At 38.9% G+C, this 20,127-nt stretch overlaps 1 protein-coding gene across 2 annotated transcripts in view; it reads left to right on the forward strand.

Moving 5' to 3' along the window:
* SYT1 (synaptotagmin 1) overlaps positions 1–20,127 on the forward strand; it is a 625,237-nt gene that overhangs the window by 509,586 nt on the left and 95,524 nt on the right. For both annotated transcript variants that reach the window (XM_018047591.1, XM_018047592.1), the window contains exon 9: positions 2,949–3,066. In XM_018047591.1, the coding sequence (XP_017903080.1) occupies positions 2,949–3,066 (118 nt within the window). The remainder of the gene's footprint in view (positions 1–2,948; positions 3,067–20,127) is intronic.

A 20,127-nucleotide genomic window follows, 5' to 3' on the forward strand; every position in this document is an offset into this window, starting at 1 on the left:
CTGGTCCATCCTTTATTGTTCAGAAGGCCTTTTATACTTTTTGATTGTACATAGAGATCAATGGGTAATATATAATTATGCAGCGTCAGCAGCCTTGACTCTTATCAAGACCAGGGTTTTTCTCTGCATACTTAGTTGTATACACAAGTCTTAGGTGATTTACATCATCTTCTGGCCAGAAGGCCAATTAACATTTTACAGCCCTTTTCTGATAAGGGTTTGTCAACCAGAAGACTTACTTGTCTTAAAAGTGTTCTTGCCAAAGTCTGGTGCCACTCTCAGAAAGCACTAAATAAAGTTACGTTCTTACATAACAAGGACACAACAATTTATAACAATGAAAGAAGTACAGTGATTTATAACAAAGAGAAAAGTAATTAACTCAAAAGTCTAGTGTTGCTAACATCAAAACTACTATATTCCTATTTCTGCATTCCGATTACATTGATTAATATCCTCCCAGGTGCCTAAAAGATAAAGGATATGGAGGCCTGGCGGCAAACATTAACTCAACAAACTCTTCACCAAACTAATTCTTAACTCTAAAAGGCTCTATATCTTTAAGATGTTTAAGCTTTGTGCCTCTCATGGTTGGCACAAATTGTAAGCAATTCACAAATTGTAAAAATCTGGGGGAACGTGTCAGGCAAGTTAGAGAGCCATCAAAAGGGTTTGAGCTGAAACATTCCTTTCATATGCCGGAGACTGAAGCCCTGAGTTAACTTTTTTCCAGAGAATGTCAGAAGAGTGGAAAGCACAGTAATAAAGCAGGCAGACTCTGGTTTTTGGGGGTAGATGTTCAGGAAAACCCAGGGGGAACCCCTGAAGCCTGACTCACCTTGCCCATCAGGCCTCTCTGCATGACCTTGTCATGGATGGGATCTCCCGTGCTGGCTTCCGGCACTCAATAACATAAGAGATACATAGGTAAGACACTGTGTTAACTCAAGGAATGAGAGAACCATGGTTCTACACACACAGAGCAATATTTCCAAACGCATTGCGTCAGCACCATTTCTCTGTTTTTTCTCTCTCCTTTTCTCTTTCTCTCTCTCACTGAAAATATTACTTCTCACCTAAAGATAAATCATAGAACAGGTAGATACCCTTTCCTTTTTGAAACCTATCTGCAGAGGTCTGACACAACAATTACATTACCTTCTTTGGAGTTACTGGGGGGCGGGGGGGTTGGGGGAGAGGTGGGGACTGGGGAAAGATACAAAGAATTAAAACCGGATTTGCCATCAGTTCAGTTCAGTCACTCAGTCATGTCTAATTTTTTGTGACCCCATGGCACACCAGGGCCTTCCAGTCCATCACCAACTCCCAGAGCTTGCTCAAACTCATGTCCTTCGAGTCAGTGATGCCATCCAACAATCTCATCCTCTGCTGTCCCCTTCTCCTCCTACCCTCAATCTTTCCCAGCATCAGGGTATTTTCAAATAAGTCAACTCTTTGTATCAGGTGGCCAAAGTATTGGAGTTTCAGCTTCAGCATCAGTCTTTCCAATGAACACCCAGGACTGATCTCTTTTAGGATGGACTGACTGGATCTCCTTGCTGTCCAAGGGACTCTCAAGAGTCTTCTCCAACACCACAGTTCAAAAGCATCAATTCTTTGGTGCTCAGCTTTCTTCATAGTCCAACTCTCACATCTATTCATTTATTACTGGAAAAACCATAGCCTTGACTAGATGGACCTTTGTTGATAAAGTAATATCTCTCCTTTTTAATATGTTATCTAGGTTGGTCATAGCTTTTCTTCCAAAGAGAAAATAACTTTTAATTTCATGGCTGCAGTCACTATCTGCAGTGATTTTGGAGCCCAAAAAATAGTCTGTCACTGTTTCCATTGTTTCCCCATTTGCCATGAAATGATGGGACCAGATGCCATGATCTTAATTTTTTGAATGTTGAGTTTTCAGCCAACTTTTTTATGCTCCTCTTTCACTTTCATCAAGAGGCTCTTTACATATACTTAACCCCATACATCAGGGAACAGTCTAGTGCCTCCAGCATCTGAGAATACAACAGAGTCTACACCCTTGCCCCTCTCTCACACTTATGAATGAAAAAAATCTTGCTTGTGTTCAATACAGTCCTTAGTTATCTTAAAGAGTAAGACATTTAAGACGGTTGAACCTATAGATGTCTTCTGAAGAAGGTAAAAGTTCTACATAGCATCATCACTTTAAGCTCTTCATCAGTTGTTCAGAAATGCTCAAATATAGGATTAGTGAATGTTCCTGGAACTGAAATATGGTACCAGTGAAATAACTCGAGGGCATGTGAGAAATTTTGTATTACCATATATTTCACTTTTTAAACCATCACTTAGATTTTTATAAATTTTAGGATAAGGAAAAAGAAATTTAGACCTCAATGAGTGAAACTAAAAGTGCAAAATCTTATACTTTGTTGCATTTCTGCTGTTAGGAATTTATAATTTCTCATCAATAAATAGAGTTTAGAAACACAAAAGCAAGTCCATTTCCTCCAAAAGTCTAGATATTACACATAATCCTATTTGAAATGTAAAAAGAGGAAAAAAGGAGGTAGGTTGATCCTACCAAGAAAAAAAAAAAAAACCTGCTAGTCTCTTTTCAAAGCTATTTAATCAAGTTATGAATATTTGCCAAGAGTTCTACAGTACATTCAGAATGTAATCTCTAAAAAAGTCATCTTGATCTCATCTCCTGAACCATTGAATTATGGATGTATTTTGATGAATGTTAAAGCATAAATGAGCTATTTAAAAACCGAAAGATACAATCACTCTTGATGATACCTTAGTGAATGACAGACCACTGAGTAAACGCCAGTGAATGTACGAGTTTTCCAATTCTAATTGTGATAATCCTCCTTCCTGAGGTGTTTACAATGTATATATATAAACTGCATTCACCTTTATTTGAAAGATTATTTATACTTTCCTATTGGTTTTCATAGCAAGAGAAATTGGGTGATATCTGCTTCTCCCTTCGCTATGTACCTACTGCTGGAAAGCTGACTGTTGTCATTCTGGAGGCAAAGAACCTGAAGAAGATGGATGTGGGTGGCTTATCTGGTAAGTCTGTGATGTTTATTGTGGGGTTTTTAAATGCAATTTCATCATGGACACAAAATGCCTAGTACACATGCCACAACACCCCACTCCTTCATTGGTGACTGTTCTCTTTTCCCTCGGAGCCTGAAAGAACTCTCAGAATTCATCCCAACACAGAGCCCCAGGAAGTTGCTCTCAATTTATTGAAACTGGCAGAGAAGATGAAGCCTATTTTCCTGCTTCATAGCCCAAATATCAATTATCCTATAGCACTGAAAGCTAAAAATGTTTGCTTATCTTTTGAAAGGTGACATCTATGACCAATTATAATTTCATTCAGTTTTTTGCTTTTGATATTTGGTCAAAATTCATTTATGATGTGAAAAACAATTTTTTATCTGAGATGTATCAGGTATTATTTAAGTGTTTATATTTATATAAGCAAAGACAAATACTAGGTAAATTTATCAAATATAGCCTAATGTTGCTTTTAATAATGCTATTCTATTAAACATTCAGTACTTCAAATATATATGAACAGTAAAATCTGAGGGTAAACTCTCATGGTAATATATTTATTCTCTACAGCTTATGTTGGTAATGGAGAGACTTTGAGGTTTAAAATTCTGTTAAACCCAATTTTAGTTTTCAAAGAAGTAAACTCTTGCTCAAAAGAAAAGTAGACTCAAGGACTTATCATTTCCACAGCTGAACACCATTGTTTTTATTTTCTTCTCTGTAATTAAATCAATATATATTTTCTAATAACTTAAAATGTGGAGGAATTTTCTTGATATGGCACAGGGTCATCATAGATAAACTATGGTTGTCACTGTTTGTGGCTATGGAATTAGAACCAACATTACTGGTTATCCAGTGCTTTCTCTAATAAAAATATTGCAAACTTCAAAAGGTCACTCTCATGGAGCATGGGGATTTTATATTCTAAAGCAACACAGCTAAAATATGCTAAAGTGAAGGTTCCATGTACTGAACCACTAATTTGTCAGCCAAATACTCCTGGTGCCTAAATTTACTTCTCTTTATAAATAAGTCACCCAGGAAATCTGCACTACTTCTTTCATGTCACTGGGACCCCATTTAAAAACTTACTGCTTTAAATTTGCTTTGTTCATACCATTAGGCAATGAGCAGTTTCTTTTAAAAATGTAGAGTATTTATTGTGCCAAAGGTGCAAAATATATGCAGACACATATGTGTGTGTCTATACACATCCACCTTGTCCTGGTTCTGTCCAGTAAAAAGGCCTATAAACAGTAGCCATGGGCATCCCTAGAACCAGAGATGGTTTGAAATACAATTTCTCACTAGAAGAACATGGAGTTTATTGGCTCTGTGGTAGATCCTAGGTGTGGCACAGGAGGCACTCAAGACAAGCCTAGAACATCTCATCATAACAGAAAGCAAGGAAGCCTAATGTCAATAGGCTTAGGGGTCACCTTGCAGTGACTTCCATTGGCCAAAGATGTGATCATTTGAGCATCAGTAACAGAATAAATACAGCATATCTGAACCTGAAAACAAAAGAGGATACTCTTTTGTTTTGAATTTGTGTGCAAACTTTGAGGCACAAGAATATTTCACTCCCAGAATGCCACTTAGTATCCTAAAGTCTGACTTCAGACACCTTTGACCTCTCCACTTCCTTTGGTTCAACAGCCAAGTATCATCATGTAGTTCATCTGTATCTTCTCTCACACATTTCTGTTCAGACTCCTGTGCCAACCGCCTCCTCACTCACCTGTATCTCATGCTCCCCTGAACTTCCTCCCAATTCACCTTTCACCCTTCAGAGTTCCAGAAACAGCTCTACCATGAAGCCAAGAAAACTTTAGGTCCCTTATGTGTTGTCTCCTTCCAAGGTCCTAGAAATGAGTTCCCGTGGCCATAGATAGATACTGATGTAGATAGATGTTACATATTTGCTAATCAAAGCTTGTGCCTCTTAACACTCTGACTTCTATCTTCCATCTTGCTTGTTATCTAGCAGCATCAGAGATGCTACAGGTGCTTTTGAGGTTTATCTAAGGAAAGTTGGGTCTAGCCAGACATATCTGCGTGGATTGCCATCATACCCATGTGTAGCTGGGTTATTGCCTGGTGTTGAGTGAAGGAAGGGACCCTGGCGTGACTCGTACCACCCATAGTGCTAACTCAACATTGTGACATGAGAGGGGCAAGGCCAGAGGTCATATCTGATTCGACTTCCTAACCTGATAAAAAGAGAAGAAATATATTCTTCTTTCAAATGTTGAACTACACTTTGCTGAAAACAGTTAACTGAAACCAAAGTGGGCTTTTTTGCCAGTGTTTATGATTATATTAGCTTCACCACCCACTCATCCCATTTCCATCCCTAAATTTGAATTACCTGAAATGATTTTGCTGAACCGTTAAATATTAAATTAAGGGTATTTAAAGGCTAAATACCCTTGAAGAGTCCTAATCATATGGGCTTCCTGCTGTCTGTAAAATTATCACAGGCACATAGGTCTGCATAATAGATACTTCCAGATTATGCCCCACCATATTTTTGAATTTTAACCAACTTGACCATCACAGTGAACAGGCTATGTGATTTGCTGCCTCCACTGTTTGCTTAAGTCATGCCCTTCACCTGGAATTCTCTTCCATCCACCAGGGTCTAGCTAAATCCTAATCATTCTTCAGGCCCAGCTTAAGTTTTATTTCCTCCATTCATTGAACAACTATGCATTGTTTCCCTACTTTATATTAGGCACTGTTCTGAAACTGTGTTTACATCAGTGGCCAAAATAACCAAAGAGCCCTGCCCTTAGGCACCTTATATTGTAATGTGGGGAAACAAACAGGAAGCCAATAAATCGAAAGGCACATGGTACACCAAGAGATGATAAGTGCTATGAAGAAAGCAAAGCAGACATGTAGGATGACAGATGCTGGGGAGAAGTTTAAATGGGGTGGTCAGAGAAAGTCCCATGAGTAGCTAACCTTTTGGCAATGGCCTGGGAGAGGTGAGGAAGTGAGCTCTAGGGGTGCCTGGGAGAGAGGGCAATTTAGGTGGACGGATTCCATGAAGCCTTTTTTGATCTATCCTAAAAGAAAAAATCTTTCTCTTTCTTTAATGCCAGTACTTTATTTACTTCCTTCAAACTTCACACTTCTCTCACTAGACTGTGATGTGTATTTATATATCCCACCATGCCCACACTGACGGTAGCACCAAGCCGAGCTGCTAAATGAATAATGAATTATTTAGAAAGGAGTTATGGCCTGAAAAAACAAGTCGTGCATTTCAAATTTATTTAACCTACTTACCATTAAAGTAACTTTAAGTATTTGGATGGTCTGTCTCAAAGTTAATTGAACTACCAAGGAGACCAAAATTATATAATCAGGTCATTTCAGGTAATTTGAATGCCAAAACACATTTGTTGGAAATGGCTAGTAAATTGGAACCAAAATGGGGTTATTGCCAGTGTTTAAATCCCAGTCTCCCACTGTTAGCAATTTGACATTGGACAAGTTATTTAGCTTCCTAAGCCTCAGTTGCATTATCTGTAAAGTTGGAATACTAAGAGAATCTTGTTTATCAGGTTATTGTGAGAAATAAATGAAAGCACAATAAAGTGCTCACTAAATATTATTGTAATTGTTTCTATTAAGAATGTTATAAAATCTTGGGCTAAATATGCAAAATGTGAAAGCAACCAGTGGACAGTTAAATCAATGGCTTGATTCATGGGGGGAAAATTTTTTGATGGGATAATTACATTTTATGAATACATCAACAGAAAATTGGATTAAAGATTTAGTGAGCATGGCCCTGCCCATCAGGACAAGACCCATTGTCCCCCTCAGTCAGTCTCTCCCATCAGCTTCTTTAAGCCTCTTAGCCTTCTCCATGAGAGGGCAGACAGACTGAAAACCACAATCACAGAAAACTAACCCATCAGATCACATGGACCACAGCCTTGTATAACTCAATGAAACTATGAGCCATGCCATGTAGGGCCACCCAAGACAGATGGGTCATGGTGGAGAATTATGAAAAAACCTGGTCCACTGAAGAAGGGAATGGCAACCCACTTTAGTATTCTTGCCTTGAGAACCCCATGAACAGTATGAAAGGCAAAAGGATAGGACACTGAAAGATGAATGCCCCAAGTTAGTAGGTGCCCAATATGCTACTGGAGATCAGTGGAGAAATAACTCCAGAAAGAATGAATAGATGAAGACTAAAGCAAAAACAACACCGAGTTGTGGATGTGACTAGTGATGGTAGTAAAGTCCAATGCTATAAAGAGCAATATTGCATAGGAACCCGGAATGTTAGGTCCATGAATCAAAGCAAATTGAAGTGGTCAAACAGGAGATGGCAAGAGTGAGCATCAACATTTTAGGAATCAGTGAACTAAAATGGAATGGAATTGGGTGAATTTAACTCAGATGACCATAATCGACTTCTGTGGGCAGAATCCCTTAGAAGAAATGGAGCCATCATAGTCAAGAGTTCAAAATGCAGTACTTGGATGCAATCTCAAAAATGACAGAATGATCTCTGTTCGTTTCCAAGGCAAACAATTCATAGGACAGTAATCCAAGTCTATGCCCCGAACAGTAATGCTGAAGAAGCTGAAAGTGAAGGGTTCTATGAAGACGTACAAGACCTTCTAGAACTAACACCCAAAGAGATGTCCTTTTCATTATAGGGGACTGGAATGCAAAAGTAGGAAGTCAAGAGATACCTGGAGTAACAGGCAAATTTGGCCTTGGAATGCAGAATGAAGCAGGGCAAAGGCTAACAGAGTTTGCCAAGAGAATGCACTGATTATAGCAAACAACCTCTTCCAACAACACAAGAGAAGACTCTACACATGGACATCACTAGATGGTCAATACTGAAGTCAGATTGATTATATTCTTTGCAGCCAAAGATGGAAAAACTCAATACAGTCAGCCAAAACAAGACCCAGAGCTGACTGTGGCTCAGATCATGAATTCTTCATTGCCAAATTCAGACTGAAATTGAAGAAAGTAGGGGAAATAATCAGACCATTCAGGTATGACCTAAATCAAATCCCATACACTTCCAATTATACAGTGGAAGTGACAAGTAGATTCAAGGGATTAGATGATAGACAGAGTTCCTAAAGAACTATGGACAGAGGTTCATGACATATTACAGGAGGCAGGGATCAAGACCATCCCCAAGAAAAAGAAATGTAAAAAAGCAAGATGGCTGTCTGAGGAGGACTTACAAATACCTGTGAAAAGAAGAGAAGCAAAAAGCAAAGGAGGAAAGGAAAGATATACCCATCTGAATGCAGAGTCCCAAAAAATAGCAAGGAGAGATAAGAAAGCCTTCCTCAGAGATCAGAATGGGAAAGACTAGAGATCTCTTCAAGAAAATGAGAGTTACCAAGGGAACATTTCATGCAAAGATGACCACAATAAAGGACAGAAATAGTATGGACCTAACAGAAGCAGAAGATATTAAGAAGAGGTGGCAAGAATACACAGAAGAACTACCAAAAAATCTTCACAACCCAGATAATCATGATAGTGTGATCACTTCACATTCCAGGATTCCTAAGTCAAGTTGACCTTAGGAAGCATCACTACGGACAAAGCTAGTGGAGGTGATGCAATTCCAGTTGAGCTGCTTCAAATCCTAAAATGATTCTGTGAAAGCACTGCACTCAATATGCCAGCAAATTAGGAAATCTCAGCAGTGGCCACAGGACTGGAAAAGGTCAGTTTTCATTCCAATCCCAAAGGAAGGCAACTCCAAAGAATGCTCAAAGTACCACACAATTGCACTCATCTCACACACTAGCAAAGTAATGCTTTAAATTCTGCAAGCCAGGCTTCAACAGTACATGAACCATGAACTTCTAGATGTCCAAGCTGGTTTTAGAAAAGGCAGAGGAACCAGAGATCAAATTGCCAACATCTGTTGGATTATCAAAAAAGCAAGAGAGTTCCAGAAAAATATCTACTTCTGCTTTATTAACTATGCCAAAGCCTTAGTCTGTGTGGATCACCACAAACTCTGGAAAATTCTCCCAAATATGGGGATATCAGACCACCTGACCTGCCTCTCGAGAAATCTGTATGCAGGTCAGGAAACAACAGTTAAACTGGATATGGAACAACAGACTGGCTCCAAATCGGGAAAGAAGTACATCAAGGCTGTATACTGTCACCCAGCTTATTTAACTTATATACAGAGTACATCATAAGAAATGCTGGACTGGATGAAGCACAAGCTGGAATCAAGATTGCTGGGAGAAGAGCAATGAATTTCACATTTTTCTCAAGTGCACATGAAACCTTCTCCAGAATAGATCACATCCTGGGCCATAAATATAACCTTGATAAATTCAAAAAACTGAAATAATTCCAAGCATCTTTTCTGATCACAATGCAGTAAAATTAGATGTCAACTACAGGAAAAAAAAAACTATTAAAAATTCGAACATATGGAGGCTAAACAACACACTTCTGAATAAACAACAAATCACAGAAGAATTCAAAAAAGAAATCAAAATCTTCATAGAAACAAATGAAAATTAAAACACAACAACCCAACACCTTTGGGACTCAGTAAAAGCAGTGCTAAGGGGAAGTTTTCATTCCAATTCCAAAGAAAGGAAATGCCAAAGAATGCTCAAACTACCACACAACTGCACTCATCTCACATGCTAGTAAAGTAATGCTCAAAATTCTCCAAGCCAGGCTTCAGCAATACATGAACCGTGAACTTCCTGATGTTCAAGCTGGTTTTAGAAAAGGCAGAGGAACCAGAGATCAAATTGCCAACATCTGCTGGATCATCAAAAAAGCAAGAGAGTTCTGGAAAAACACCTATTTCTGCTTTATTGACTATGCCAATGTGGATCACAATAAACTGTGGAAAATTCTGAAAGAGATGGGAATACCAGACCACCTAACCTGCCTCTTGAGAAATCTGTATGCAGGCCAGGAAGCAACAGTTAGAACTGGACATGGAACAACAGACTGGTTCCAAATAGGAAAAGGAGTTACGTCAAGGCTGTATATTGTCACCCTGCTTCTTTAACTTATATGCAGAGTACATCATGAGAAACGCTGGACTGGATGAAACACAAGCTGGAATCAAGATTGCCAGGAGAAATATCAATAACCTCAGATATGCAGATGACACCACCCTTATGGCAGAAAGTAAAGAGGAGCTAAGGAGCCTCTTGATGAAAGTGAAAGAGAGTGAAAAAGCTGGCTTAAAGCTCAACATTCAGAAAACGAAGATCATGGCATCCAGTCCCATCACTTCATGGGAAATAGATGGGAAACAGTGGATACAGTGTCAGAGTTTATTTTGGGGGGCTCCAGGATCACTGCAGATGGTGAGTGCAGCCATGAAATTAAAAGACGCTTACTCCTTGGAAGAAAAGTTATGACCAACCTACATAGTATATTCAGAAGCAGAGACATTACTTTGCTGACTAAGGTCTGTCTAGTCAAGGCTATGGTTTTTCCAGTGGTCATGTGTGGATGTGAGAGTTGGACTGTGAAGAAGGCTGAGGGCTGAAGAATTGATGCTTTTGAACTGTGGTGCTGGAGAAGACTCTTAAGAGTCCCTTGGACTGTAAGGAGATCCAACCAGTCCATTCTGAAGGAGATCAGCCCTGGGATTTCTTTGGAAGGAATGATGCTAAAGCTGAAGCTCCAGTACTTTGGCCACCTCATGAGAAGAGTTGACTCATTGGAAAAGACTGATGCTGGGAGGGATTGGGGGCAGGAGGAGAAGGGGACGACCGAGGGTGAGATGGCTGGATGGCATCACGGTCTCGATGGACGTAAGTCTGAGTGAACTCCGGGAGATGGTGATGAACAGGGAGGCCTGGCGTGCTGCGATTCATGCAGTCGCAAAGAGTCGGACACGACTCAGTGACTGAATTGAACTGAACTGAAGGGGAAGGTTCATAGCAATACAAGCTTACCTCAAGAAACAAGAAAAAAGTCAAGTAAATAACCTAACTCTACAACTAAAGCAACTAGAAAAGGAAGCGAAGAACCCCAGGTTTAGTAGAAGGAAAGAAATTTTAAAATTGGGGAAGAAATAAATGCAAAAAAAAAAAAACAAAAAAACAAAAGAGACCATAGCAAAAATCAACAAAGCTAAAAGCTGGTTCTTCAAGAAGGTAAATAAAATAGAAAAACCATTAGCCAGACTCATCAAGAAACAAAGGGAGAAGAATCAACAAAATTAAAAATGAAAATGGAGAAATCACAACAGACAACACAGAAATACAAAGGATCATCAGAGACTACTATCAGTAACTATATGCCAATAAAATGGACAACTTGGAAGAAATGGACAAATTCTTGGAAAAGTATAACTTTCTAAAACTGAACCAGGAAGGAATAGAAAATCTTAACAGACCAATCACAAGCAAGAAAATCAAAACTGTAATCAGAAATCTTCCAACAAACCAAAGCCCAGGACCAGACGGCTTCACAGCTGAATTCTACCAAAAATTTAGAGAAGAGCTAACATCTATCCTACTCAAACTCTTCCAGAAAATTGCAGAGGAAGTTAAACTTCCAAACTCATTCAATGAGGCCACCATCACCCTAATACCAAAACCAGACAAAGATGCCACAAAAAAAGAAAACTACAGGACAATATCACTGATGAATATAGATGTAAAAATCCTTAACAAAATTCTAGCAAACAGAATCCAACAACATATTAAAAAGATCATACATCATGACCAACTGGACTTTAGCCCAGCAATGCAAGGATTCTTCAATATCTGCAAATTAATCAATGTGATACACCACAATAACAAATTGAAAGATAAAAACCATATGATCATCTCAATAGATGCAGAGAAAGCCTTTGACAGAATTCAACATCCATTTATGATAAAAACCCTCCAGAAAACAGGCATAGAAGGAACATACCTCAACATAATAAAAGCCATATATGATAAAGCCACAGCAACATTATCCACAATGGTGAAAAATTGAAAACATTTCCTTGAAAGTCAGGAACAAGACAAGGATGCCCACTCTCACCACTACTGTTCAACATAGTTTTGGAAGTTTTAGCCACAACAATCAGAGCAGAAAAAGAAATAAAAGGAATCCAGATTGGAAAAGAAGAAGTAAAACTCTCACTGTTTGCAGGTGACATGATCCTCTATATAGAAGACCCTAAAGACTCCACCAGAAAATTACTAGAGCTAATCAATGAATACAGTAAAGTTGCAGGATATAAAATCAACACACAGAAATCCCTTGCATTCCTATACAGTAACATTGAGAAAACAGAACGAGAAATTAAGAAAGCAATTCCATTCGCCATTGTGATGAAAAGAATGAAATATTTAAGAATAAATCTACCTACAGAAACAAAACACCTATATATAGAAAACTATAAAACACTGGTGAAACAAATCAAAGGTGACACAAATAGATGGAAAAATATACCATGTTCATGGATCAGAAGAATCAATATAGTGAAAATGAGTATACTACCCAAAGCAATCTATAGATTCAATGCAATACCTATCAAGCTACCAATGATATTTTTCACAGAACTAGAACAAATAATTTCACAATTTGTATGGGATTACAAAAAATCTCAAATAGCCAAACCAATCTTGAGAAAGAAGAATGGAACTGGAGGAATCAACCTGCCTGACTTCAGGCTATACTACAAAGCAACAGTCATCAAGACAGTATGGTACTGACACAAAGACAGAAATATAGATCAATGGAATGAAATAGAAAGCCCAGAGATAGATCCACACACCTATGGACACCTTATCTTTGACAGAGGAGGCAAGAATATACAGTGGAGAAAAGACAATATCTTTAACAAGTGGTGCTGGGAAAACTGGTCAACCACTTTTAAAAGAATGAAACTAGAACACTTTCTAACACCATACACAAAAATAAACTCAAAATGGGTTAAGGATCTAAATGTAAGACCAGAAACTATAAAACTCCTAGAGGAAAACAAAGCAAAACACTCTTTGACATAAATCATACCAGGATTCTCTATGACCCACCTCCCAAAGCAACAGAAATAAAAGCAAAAATAAACAAACGGGACCTAATTAAACTTAAAGACTTTTGCACAATGAAGGAAACTATAAGCAAAGTGAAAAGACAGCCTTCAGAATGATAGAAAATAATAGCAAATGAAGCAACTGACAAAGAATTGATCTCAAAAATATACAACTACTGCAGCTCAATTCCAGAAAAATAAATGACCCAATCAAAAAATGGGCCAAAGAACTAAACAGACATTTCTCCAAAGACATACAAATGGCAAACAAACACATGAAAAGATGCTCAACATCACTCATTATCACAGAAATACTAGTCAAAACCACAATGAGGTACCATCTCATGCCAGTCAGAACGGCTGCTATCGAAGTCTACAAACAATAAATGCTGGAGAGGGTGCAGAGAAAAAGGAACCCTCTTACACTGTTGGTGGGAAGGCAAACTAGTACAGACCCTATGGAAAACAGTGTGGAGATTCCTTAAAAAACTGGAAATAGAACTGCCTTATGACACAGCAATCCCACTGCTGGGCATACACACTGAGGAAACCAGAATTGAAAGAGACACGTGTACCCCAATGTTCATCACAGCACTGTTTACAATAGCCAGGATATGGAAGCAACCTAGATGTCCATTGGCAGATGAATGGATAAGAAAGCTGTGGCACATATACACAATGGAGTATTACTCAGCCATTAAAAAGAATACATTTGAATCAGTTCTAATGAGGTGGATGAAACTGGAGCATAGGATACAGAGTGAAGTAAGTCAGAAAGAAAAACACCAATACAGTATATTAACACATACATATAGAATTTAGAAAGATGGTAACAATGACCCTATATGCGAGACAGCAAAAGAGACACAGATGTAAAGAACAGACTGTTGGACTCTGTGGGAGAGGGAGAGGGTGGGATGATTTGAGAGAATAGCATTGAAACATGTATATTATCATATGTGAAACAGATCGCCAGTCCAGGTTCAATGCATGAGACAGGGTGCTCAGGGCTGGTGCACTGGGATGACCCAGAGAGATGGGATGAGGAGGGAGGTGGGAGGGAGGGTCAGGATGGGGATCGCATGTACACCCATGGCTGATTCATGTGAATGTATGGGAAAAACCACCAAATATTGTAATTAGCTTCCAAAAAAAGTGAAAAAAGAAAAAAAAAGATTGCTGGGAGAAATATCAATAACCTCAGATATGCAGATGACACCACTTTTATGGCAGAAAGTGAAGAGGAACTGAAGAGCCTCCTGTTGAAAGTGAAAGAGGAGAGCGAAAAAGTTGGCTTAAAACTCAACATCCAGAAAACTAAGATCATGGCAACTGGTCCCATCACCAGATGGGGAAACAGTGAAAACAGTGACAGACTTTATTTTGGGGGGCTCCAAAATCACTGCAGATTGTGACTGCAGCCATGAAATTAAAAGACACTTGCTCCTTGGAAGAAAAGTTATGACCAACCTAGAAATTTTATTAAAAAGCAGAGACATTACTTTGCCAACAAAGGTCTGTCTAGTGAAAGCTATGGTTTTTCCAGTAGTCATGTATGGATGTGAGAGTTGGACTATAAAGAAAGCTGAGCGCCAAAGAACTGATGCTTTTGAACTATAGTGTTGGAGAAGACTCTTGAGAGTCCCTTGGTCTGCAAGGAGATCCAACCAGTCCATCCTAAAGGAGATCAGTCCTGAATATTCATTGGAATGACTGATGCTGAAGCTGAAACTCCATACTTTGACCACCTGATGCGAAGAACTGACGCATTGGAAAAGACTCTGATGCTCGGAAAGATTGAAGGAGGGAGGAGAAGGGGACAACAGAGGATAAGATGGCTGGATGGTATCACTGACTTGATAGACATGAGTTTGAGTAAACTCCGGGAGTTGGTGATGGACAGAGAGGCCTGGTGTGCTGCAGTCCATGAGGTTGCAAAGAGTAGGATACGACTGAGCAACTGAACTTAACTGCACTGAAATGGATGCATTATTATTTAATTATCCATTCCCTTACTGTGTGTTGTTTCTGTTTTGGGCTCTATAAATAAGAATGCAATTAACATCTTATAGTTTAAGTTACTTATAGTTTAAGTTAACTATAACATCTTATAGTTTAAAGTTACTGATGTATAATTGACATATGATGATAAATGACATAGAGTATATATTTTAAAAGTGATGGGATTGGCTGGTCAATTCAAACAAAAAGATATCAGTAGACCCATGTTTACCAAGACCCAATATCAGATTAAGACTAGGTATGGAATTAAATATTGAAAAAATAAGAAATAGAAACAGTTTAAAAATAATTTCATACTTTCTTCAACATAGTCAGTTTCTGTCTCTTTTACTGCGTTAATTCAAAATGTAGTGCTCAAAGATTCTGCCTCCATCATATGCCCAATATAGCTAGCAATGCAAATCCCAACTCCTACTTTACAGTCACAAGTTCAATCGGACCATTCACTTATCTACAGTAGAGGCTTGAACCTGGATGCTTCCTATTCCAACTCTCAAGTATTTGTAAGCAACAGCAAGAGTTTCTGAATCTAACTATTTGTATTGAAATATTAAGTCTTTCAGGCTGTAAGGCTGTTCTTCAGGAGCAAACTAGTATGGTAGGAAATGAGTAGCTTTTGTGTCTTGTACTTGGGAGGGGGGAATAAATCAAGCCTTCTGTTAGTAACCATATCTTAATATACCTCTGCACCCTTCACATGTTTTCTCTTTGTGAAAATTGAGGTAGGAATATGAAGAGTGCCTTAGTTTGTTCAGGCTGTTCTAACAGAATACCATAACGTGAGTATCTCTTAAACAGGTATTTCTCACAGTTCTGGAGGCTGATACTTCTAGGATTAAGGTGTCCACAGGTTCTGCCTGATGAGAACCTCCTTCACGGTTCATACACAGATGTTTTCTGTGTTCTCACAGGTAGAAGGAGTGCATCTCTTTGGGGTCTCTTTCATAAGGCCACTAATCTCATCCATGAGGGTTTGACCCTCAAGACCTAATCAGTTCACAAAGGTCCCATCTCCAAATACCATCACACTGGGGACTCTCTTCCAGTGTATGATTTTTAGGGGGACATTAATAGTCTATAGCAAAGAGATCTAAGAAATTGAAAGCATCAGAAGAGTTGAGAATTCCTAAAGGTGTCAGGTCCTATTTCTGCATTTTTTTCCTGTCTAATTTTTATATTCAAATTTCTACCTGTGTAGATTCACAAGTGAAATAATTAGATACCTTGCTCCTAATCTTGGTCCTGGTTGTTATTATACAATTACTCTTCCCAGGTTTGCTTGTTTTGATTGTGTGTGGGTGGGGGGGGTGTGGGTGTGTGTGTTTTCTAGTCATCCCCAAAATGCGAATTCCAAGTACAGCTTTAATGAAGAATATCAAAACTCTAAATTTAGTTTGGGCTCTATATCACAAGATAAACAAAATTTTAGAAGTTTTCCAATGAGTACCTAACTGTTTCAAGAAGGAAAGACAAAACTTCTGAATCAGCAAGATGGAAGTGACAAGTTTCTAAGTCTACTATATTAGAGGGAAGTTCTATTTTTAACTTGAATCTGAAAATTGTTTTTGAGTGTTAAGAACTCATTATCACATAGTTATAGAAGTGAAGTGAAGTGAAGTCGTTCAGTCGTGCCCGACTCTTTGCAACCCCATGGACTGCAGCCTCCCAGGCTCCTCCATCCATGGGATTTTCTAGGCAAGGGTACTGGAGTGGGTTGCTGTTTCCTTCTCCAGGGAATCTTCCCAACCCAGGGATTGAACCCAGGTCTCCCACATTATAGACAGACGCTTTACCGTCTGAGTTGAATACCTTTCCTTACTTAGGCTTCCCTGATAGTTCAGTTGGTAAAGAATCTGCCTGAAATGCAGAAGACCCCTGTTCAATCCTTGGGTTGGGAAGAACCCCTGGAGAAGGGAAAGGCTACCCACTCCAGTATTCTGGCCTGGAGAATTCCATGGACTGTATAGTACATGGGGTTGCAAAATGTTGGACATGACTGAGCAACTTTCACTTCACTTTTCTTACATGTTTTTCTCATGTGGTCCTCAAGATAGGCCTGCAAGGTTGTTATAAAGGTAATATTCTCAGAAAATTGAAGCTTAGAGACACTAGATAATGTATATAAATCATCTTGTTCCACATCTGGCACATAGGTGGCATTCAATACTGGCCATTGCTTTTGTCAGTATTGACATTCAAAGTCACCCAATGTGTGATGGTAGAGCTAGGACTGAAGTCTAGGTCATACAATTTCAACACAGAACATCTCAAAGGCTGTTCCATTTCCCTCTTCTCCTTAAAGTAGGACAGAATTATTCTGAAAATTTTTTAAGTTTTTGTACTGCTAGGAACCATGGCAAGCAGATCAAGGTAAAAATTTGCAGCCCAGCCCGTTCATATGGTTTGTGTTCACTTAAATTGTGAAAAGAACATCAGAAATCTGCCAACCATTGGCAGCAAGAGAGTGCAGGGAAAACATGTGAAGGGCTGAATCCATAGGCAGCTGTTGCAGCAGTCTGCTGATGTCAGGATGCTGAGAGGTGATCACCAAGTACCGTCAGTTCAGCGACAACTTGAGGACTGGTTGGAAAGAGTGTGGCGGAAACTTATTCTCTTCTTAAAACTTTTTTATTGAAGTGCAATTTCTTTACAATGTTGTTAACTGCACATGTTGTTAATGTCTGCTATATAGCAAAGTGATCCAGTTGTATCTATGTGTGCATACACACACATTCTTTTTTCATATTCCTTTCCATTATGGTTTATCTCTGGATGCTGAACATATTATAGCTCCCTGTGCTACACAATAGCACCTCATTGTTTATCCATCCTATATATAATGGCTTACATCTGCTCGCCTCAACCTCCCACTCCATCCTTACCCACCCCCTCTCCCCTTTGGCAAACACAAATCTGTTCTCTACGTCTGAGTCTATTTCTGTTTTGTAGATAAGTTCATCTGTGCTATATTTTAGATTCCACATATGTGATATCATATGGTGTTTGTCTCTCTCTTTCTGACTTATGCCGTTCAGTGTGATAACCTCTAGTGGCATCCACGTTGCTGCAAATGGCATTGTTTCCTTCTTCTTTACGGCTGAGTAGTATTCCATTACAGATGCATACCACACCTTCATTATCCATTTATCTGTCAGTGGACACTGAGATTGCTTCCATGTCTTGGCGATTGTGAACAGAAACTGTTCCCTCTTACATTTTTTCTCTCTTTCACTTTTCACCACAAGTTTCACTTCCAGTCTTCTTCCTGCCAGTCCCCAGAACTGTCTTATCACTAGGGAATGTATATTGTGAAAAGCAAAGAGTAGGATTACAGGAGAGGTCCCCAAAGCATCTTAAGTCCCAAAAGAAGGGGCAATGGATTTAACAGATGGCACCAACTATTTGAGGGAGATGATGGGAGAAAGAGAAATGGAGGTGCACGGTAGTAAAGGAGTCAGCATCACTCTATGGCAGACTGATGCCTAAACCAGTATGATTTGCTCTGCTTCCCCAGCCCTGCCACACACACACACTCCTTTCCTTTCTTCAAAATGTAATGTTTTTTTCATTGTCATGGGTTTGTCTTCTCATCTCTACTAGCCTAGAAACATAACAGGGAGAAGGCAATGGCAACCCACTCCAGTACTCTTACCTGGAAAATCCCATGGGCAGAGGAGCCTGGTAGGCCGCAGTCCATGGGGTCGCGAAGAGTCAGACATGACTGAGCAGCTTCGCTTTCACTTTTCACTTTCATGCATTGGAGAAGGAAATGGCAACCCACTCCAGTGTTCTTGCCTGGGGAATCCCAGGGATGGAGGAGCCTGGTGGGCTGCCGTCTATAGGGTCGCACAGAGTCGGACACGACTGAAGCGACTTAGCAGCGGCAGCAGAAATATAATAATTTATATTCTTAAAGTTATCTAGGAAAGAGCAATTTACCCACCATTGGGGAACCACTAGACTCCACACAGAAACCATGAATGAGTACAGGTCTGTTATTCTTTCAAGTACTATTTCATCAAGATGTGACATTCTACCTACATCAGAATCACCCAAGGCACATGTTAAATTTTAAGATTTCCCAGATGATGTCAGACCACGCTATAATTGAATATCAATGAGTGAGAATCTGAAAATGGCATTTTAAAATTCCTCTATGTTATTCTTATGCATCTTAATAGGAAAATATACTTTATAGGGAATGTATAGAGTTAGCTGAAGCTAGGGTGGAAATCATATTGCAATATATGTAAATATTTGAAATCAACATACTGTATACTTTAAACTTACAATGTTTGTCAATTATACCACAAGTCTTTTGTTTAAAAAAATAGAAAAAGATAACTACATTATAGAGGCTTAGATTCTACATCATAATTTCAGTTGAGGTACAGGTAAGCCAAATTCCAAGTTAGAATTTTCATCAGTGATACAGAATACACCCCTTGCCCCATCCACTGAAATTTCACACACACAAAAAAAACATCCTACTTTTTCTTAACTAGCTCAGTATCCTCTTCCCTAAAAAGTACCTTGACCACATATCTAAGTTATTGTCTTTTCTTCAATTTTTTCCAACCAGAAACAAATGCAGTAGGTTGTTCCTTTATACATTCATGACCACCACTCTTATCTGTCTTTCCATTGGTATTGAAAGCATGACAAAGAAAACCACTTCAAACTCAATTGATTTGGACCAAAAGACACTAGTCTGGGAGCTGAGCCAACAAATAAAGTGGCAAAAACTTATTTGAGCCAATTAGATAGGGATATGCAAATTAATTGGCCATGATATCAGGGTCAAGCAACAATATGCATAAACTGGCATCTTACAGAGCTAACGAGATAGGAACGTGCATAGTAAGTTGGTCATGATGCCAGGAGGCTTCATCCTAATTTTAGGCTTGAATGTTGCAATATAAAATTATGTGACATTTAAAAGGCTTAATTACAACATGGATAAAATCGTCTGAATCCCTAAGATGTGAACAAACTGA

This window comes from Capra hircus, chromosome 5, assembly GCF_001704415.2.
Source record: "Capra hircus breed San Clemente chromosome 5, ASM170441v1, whole genome shotgun sequence".
NCBI classification, from domain to species: Eukaryota; Metazoa; Chordata; class Mammalia; order Artiodactyla; family Bovidae; genus Capra; species Capra hircus.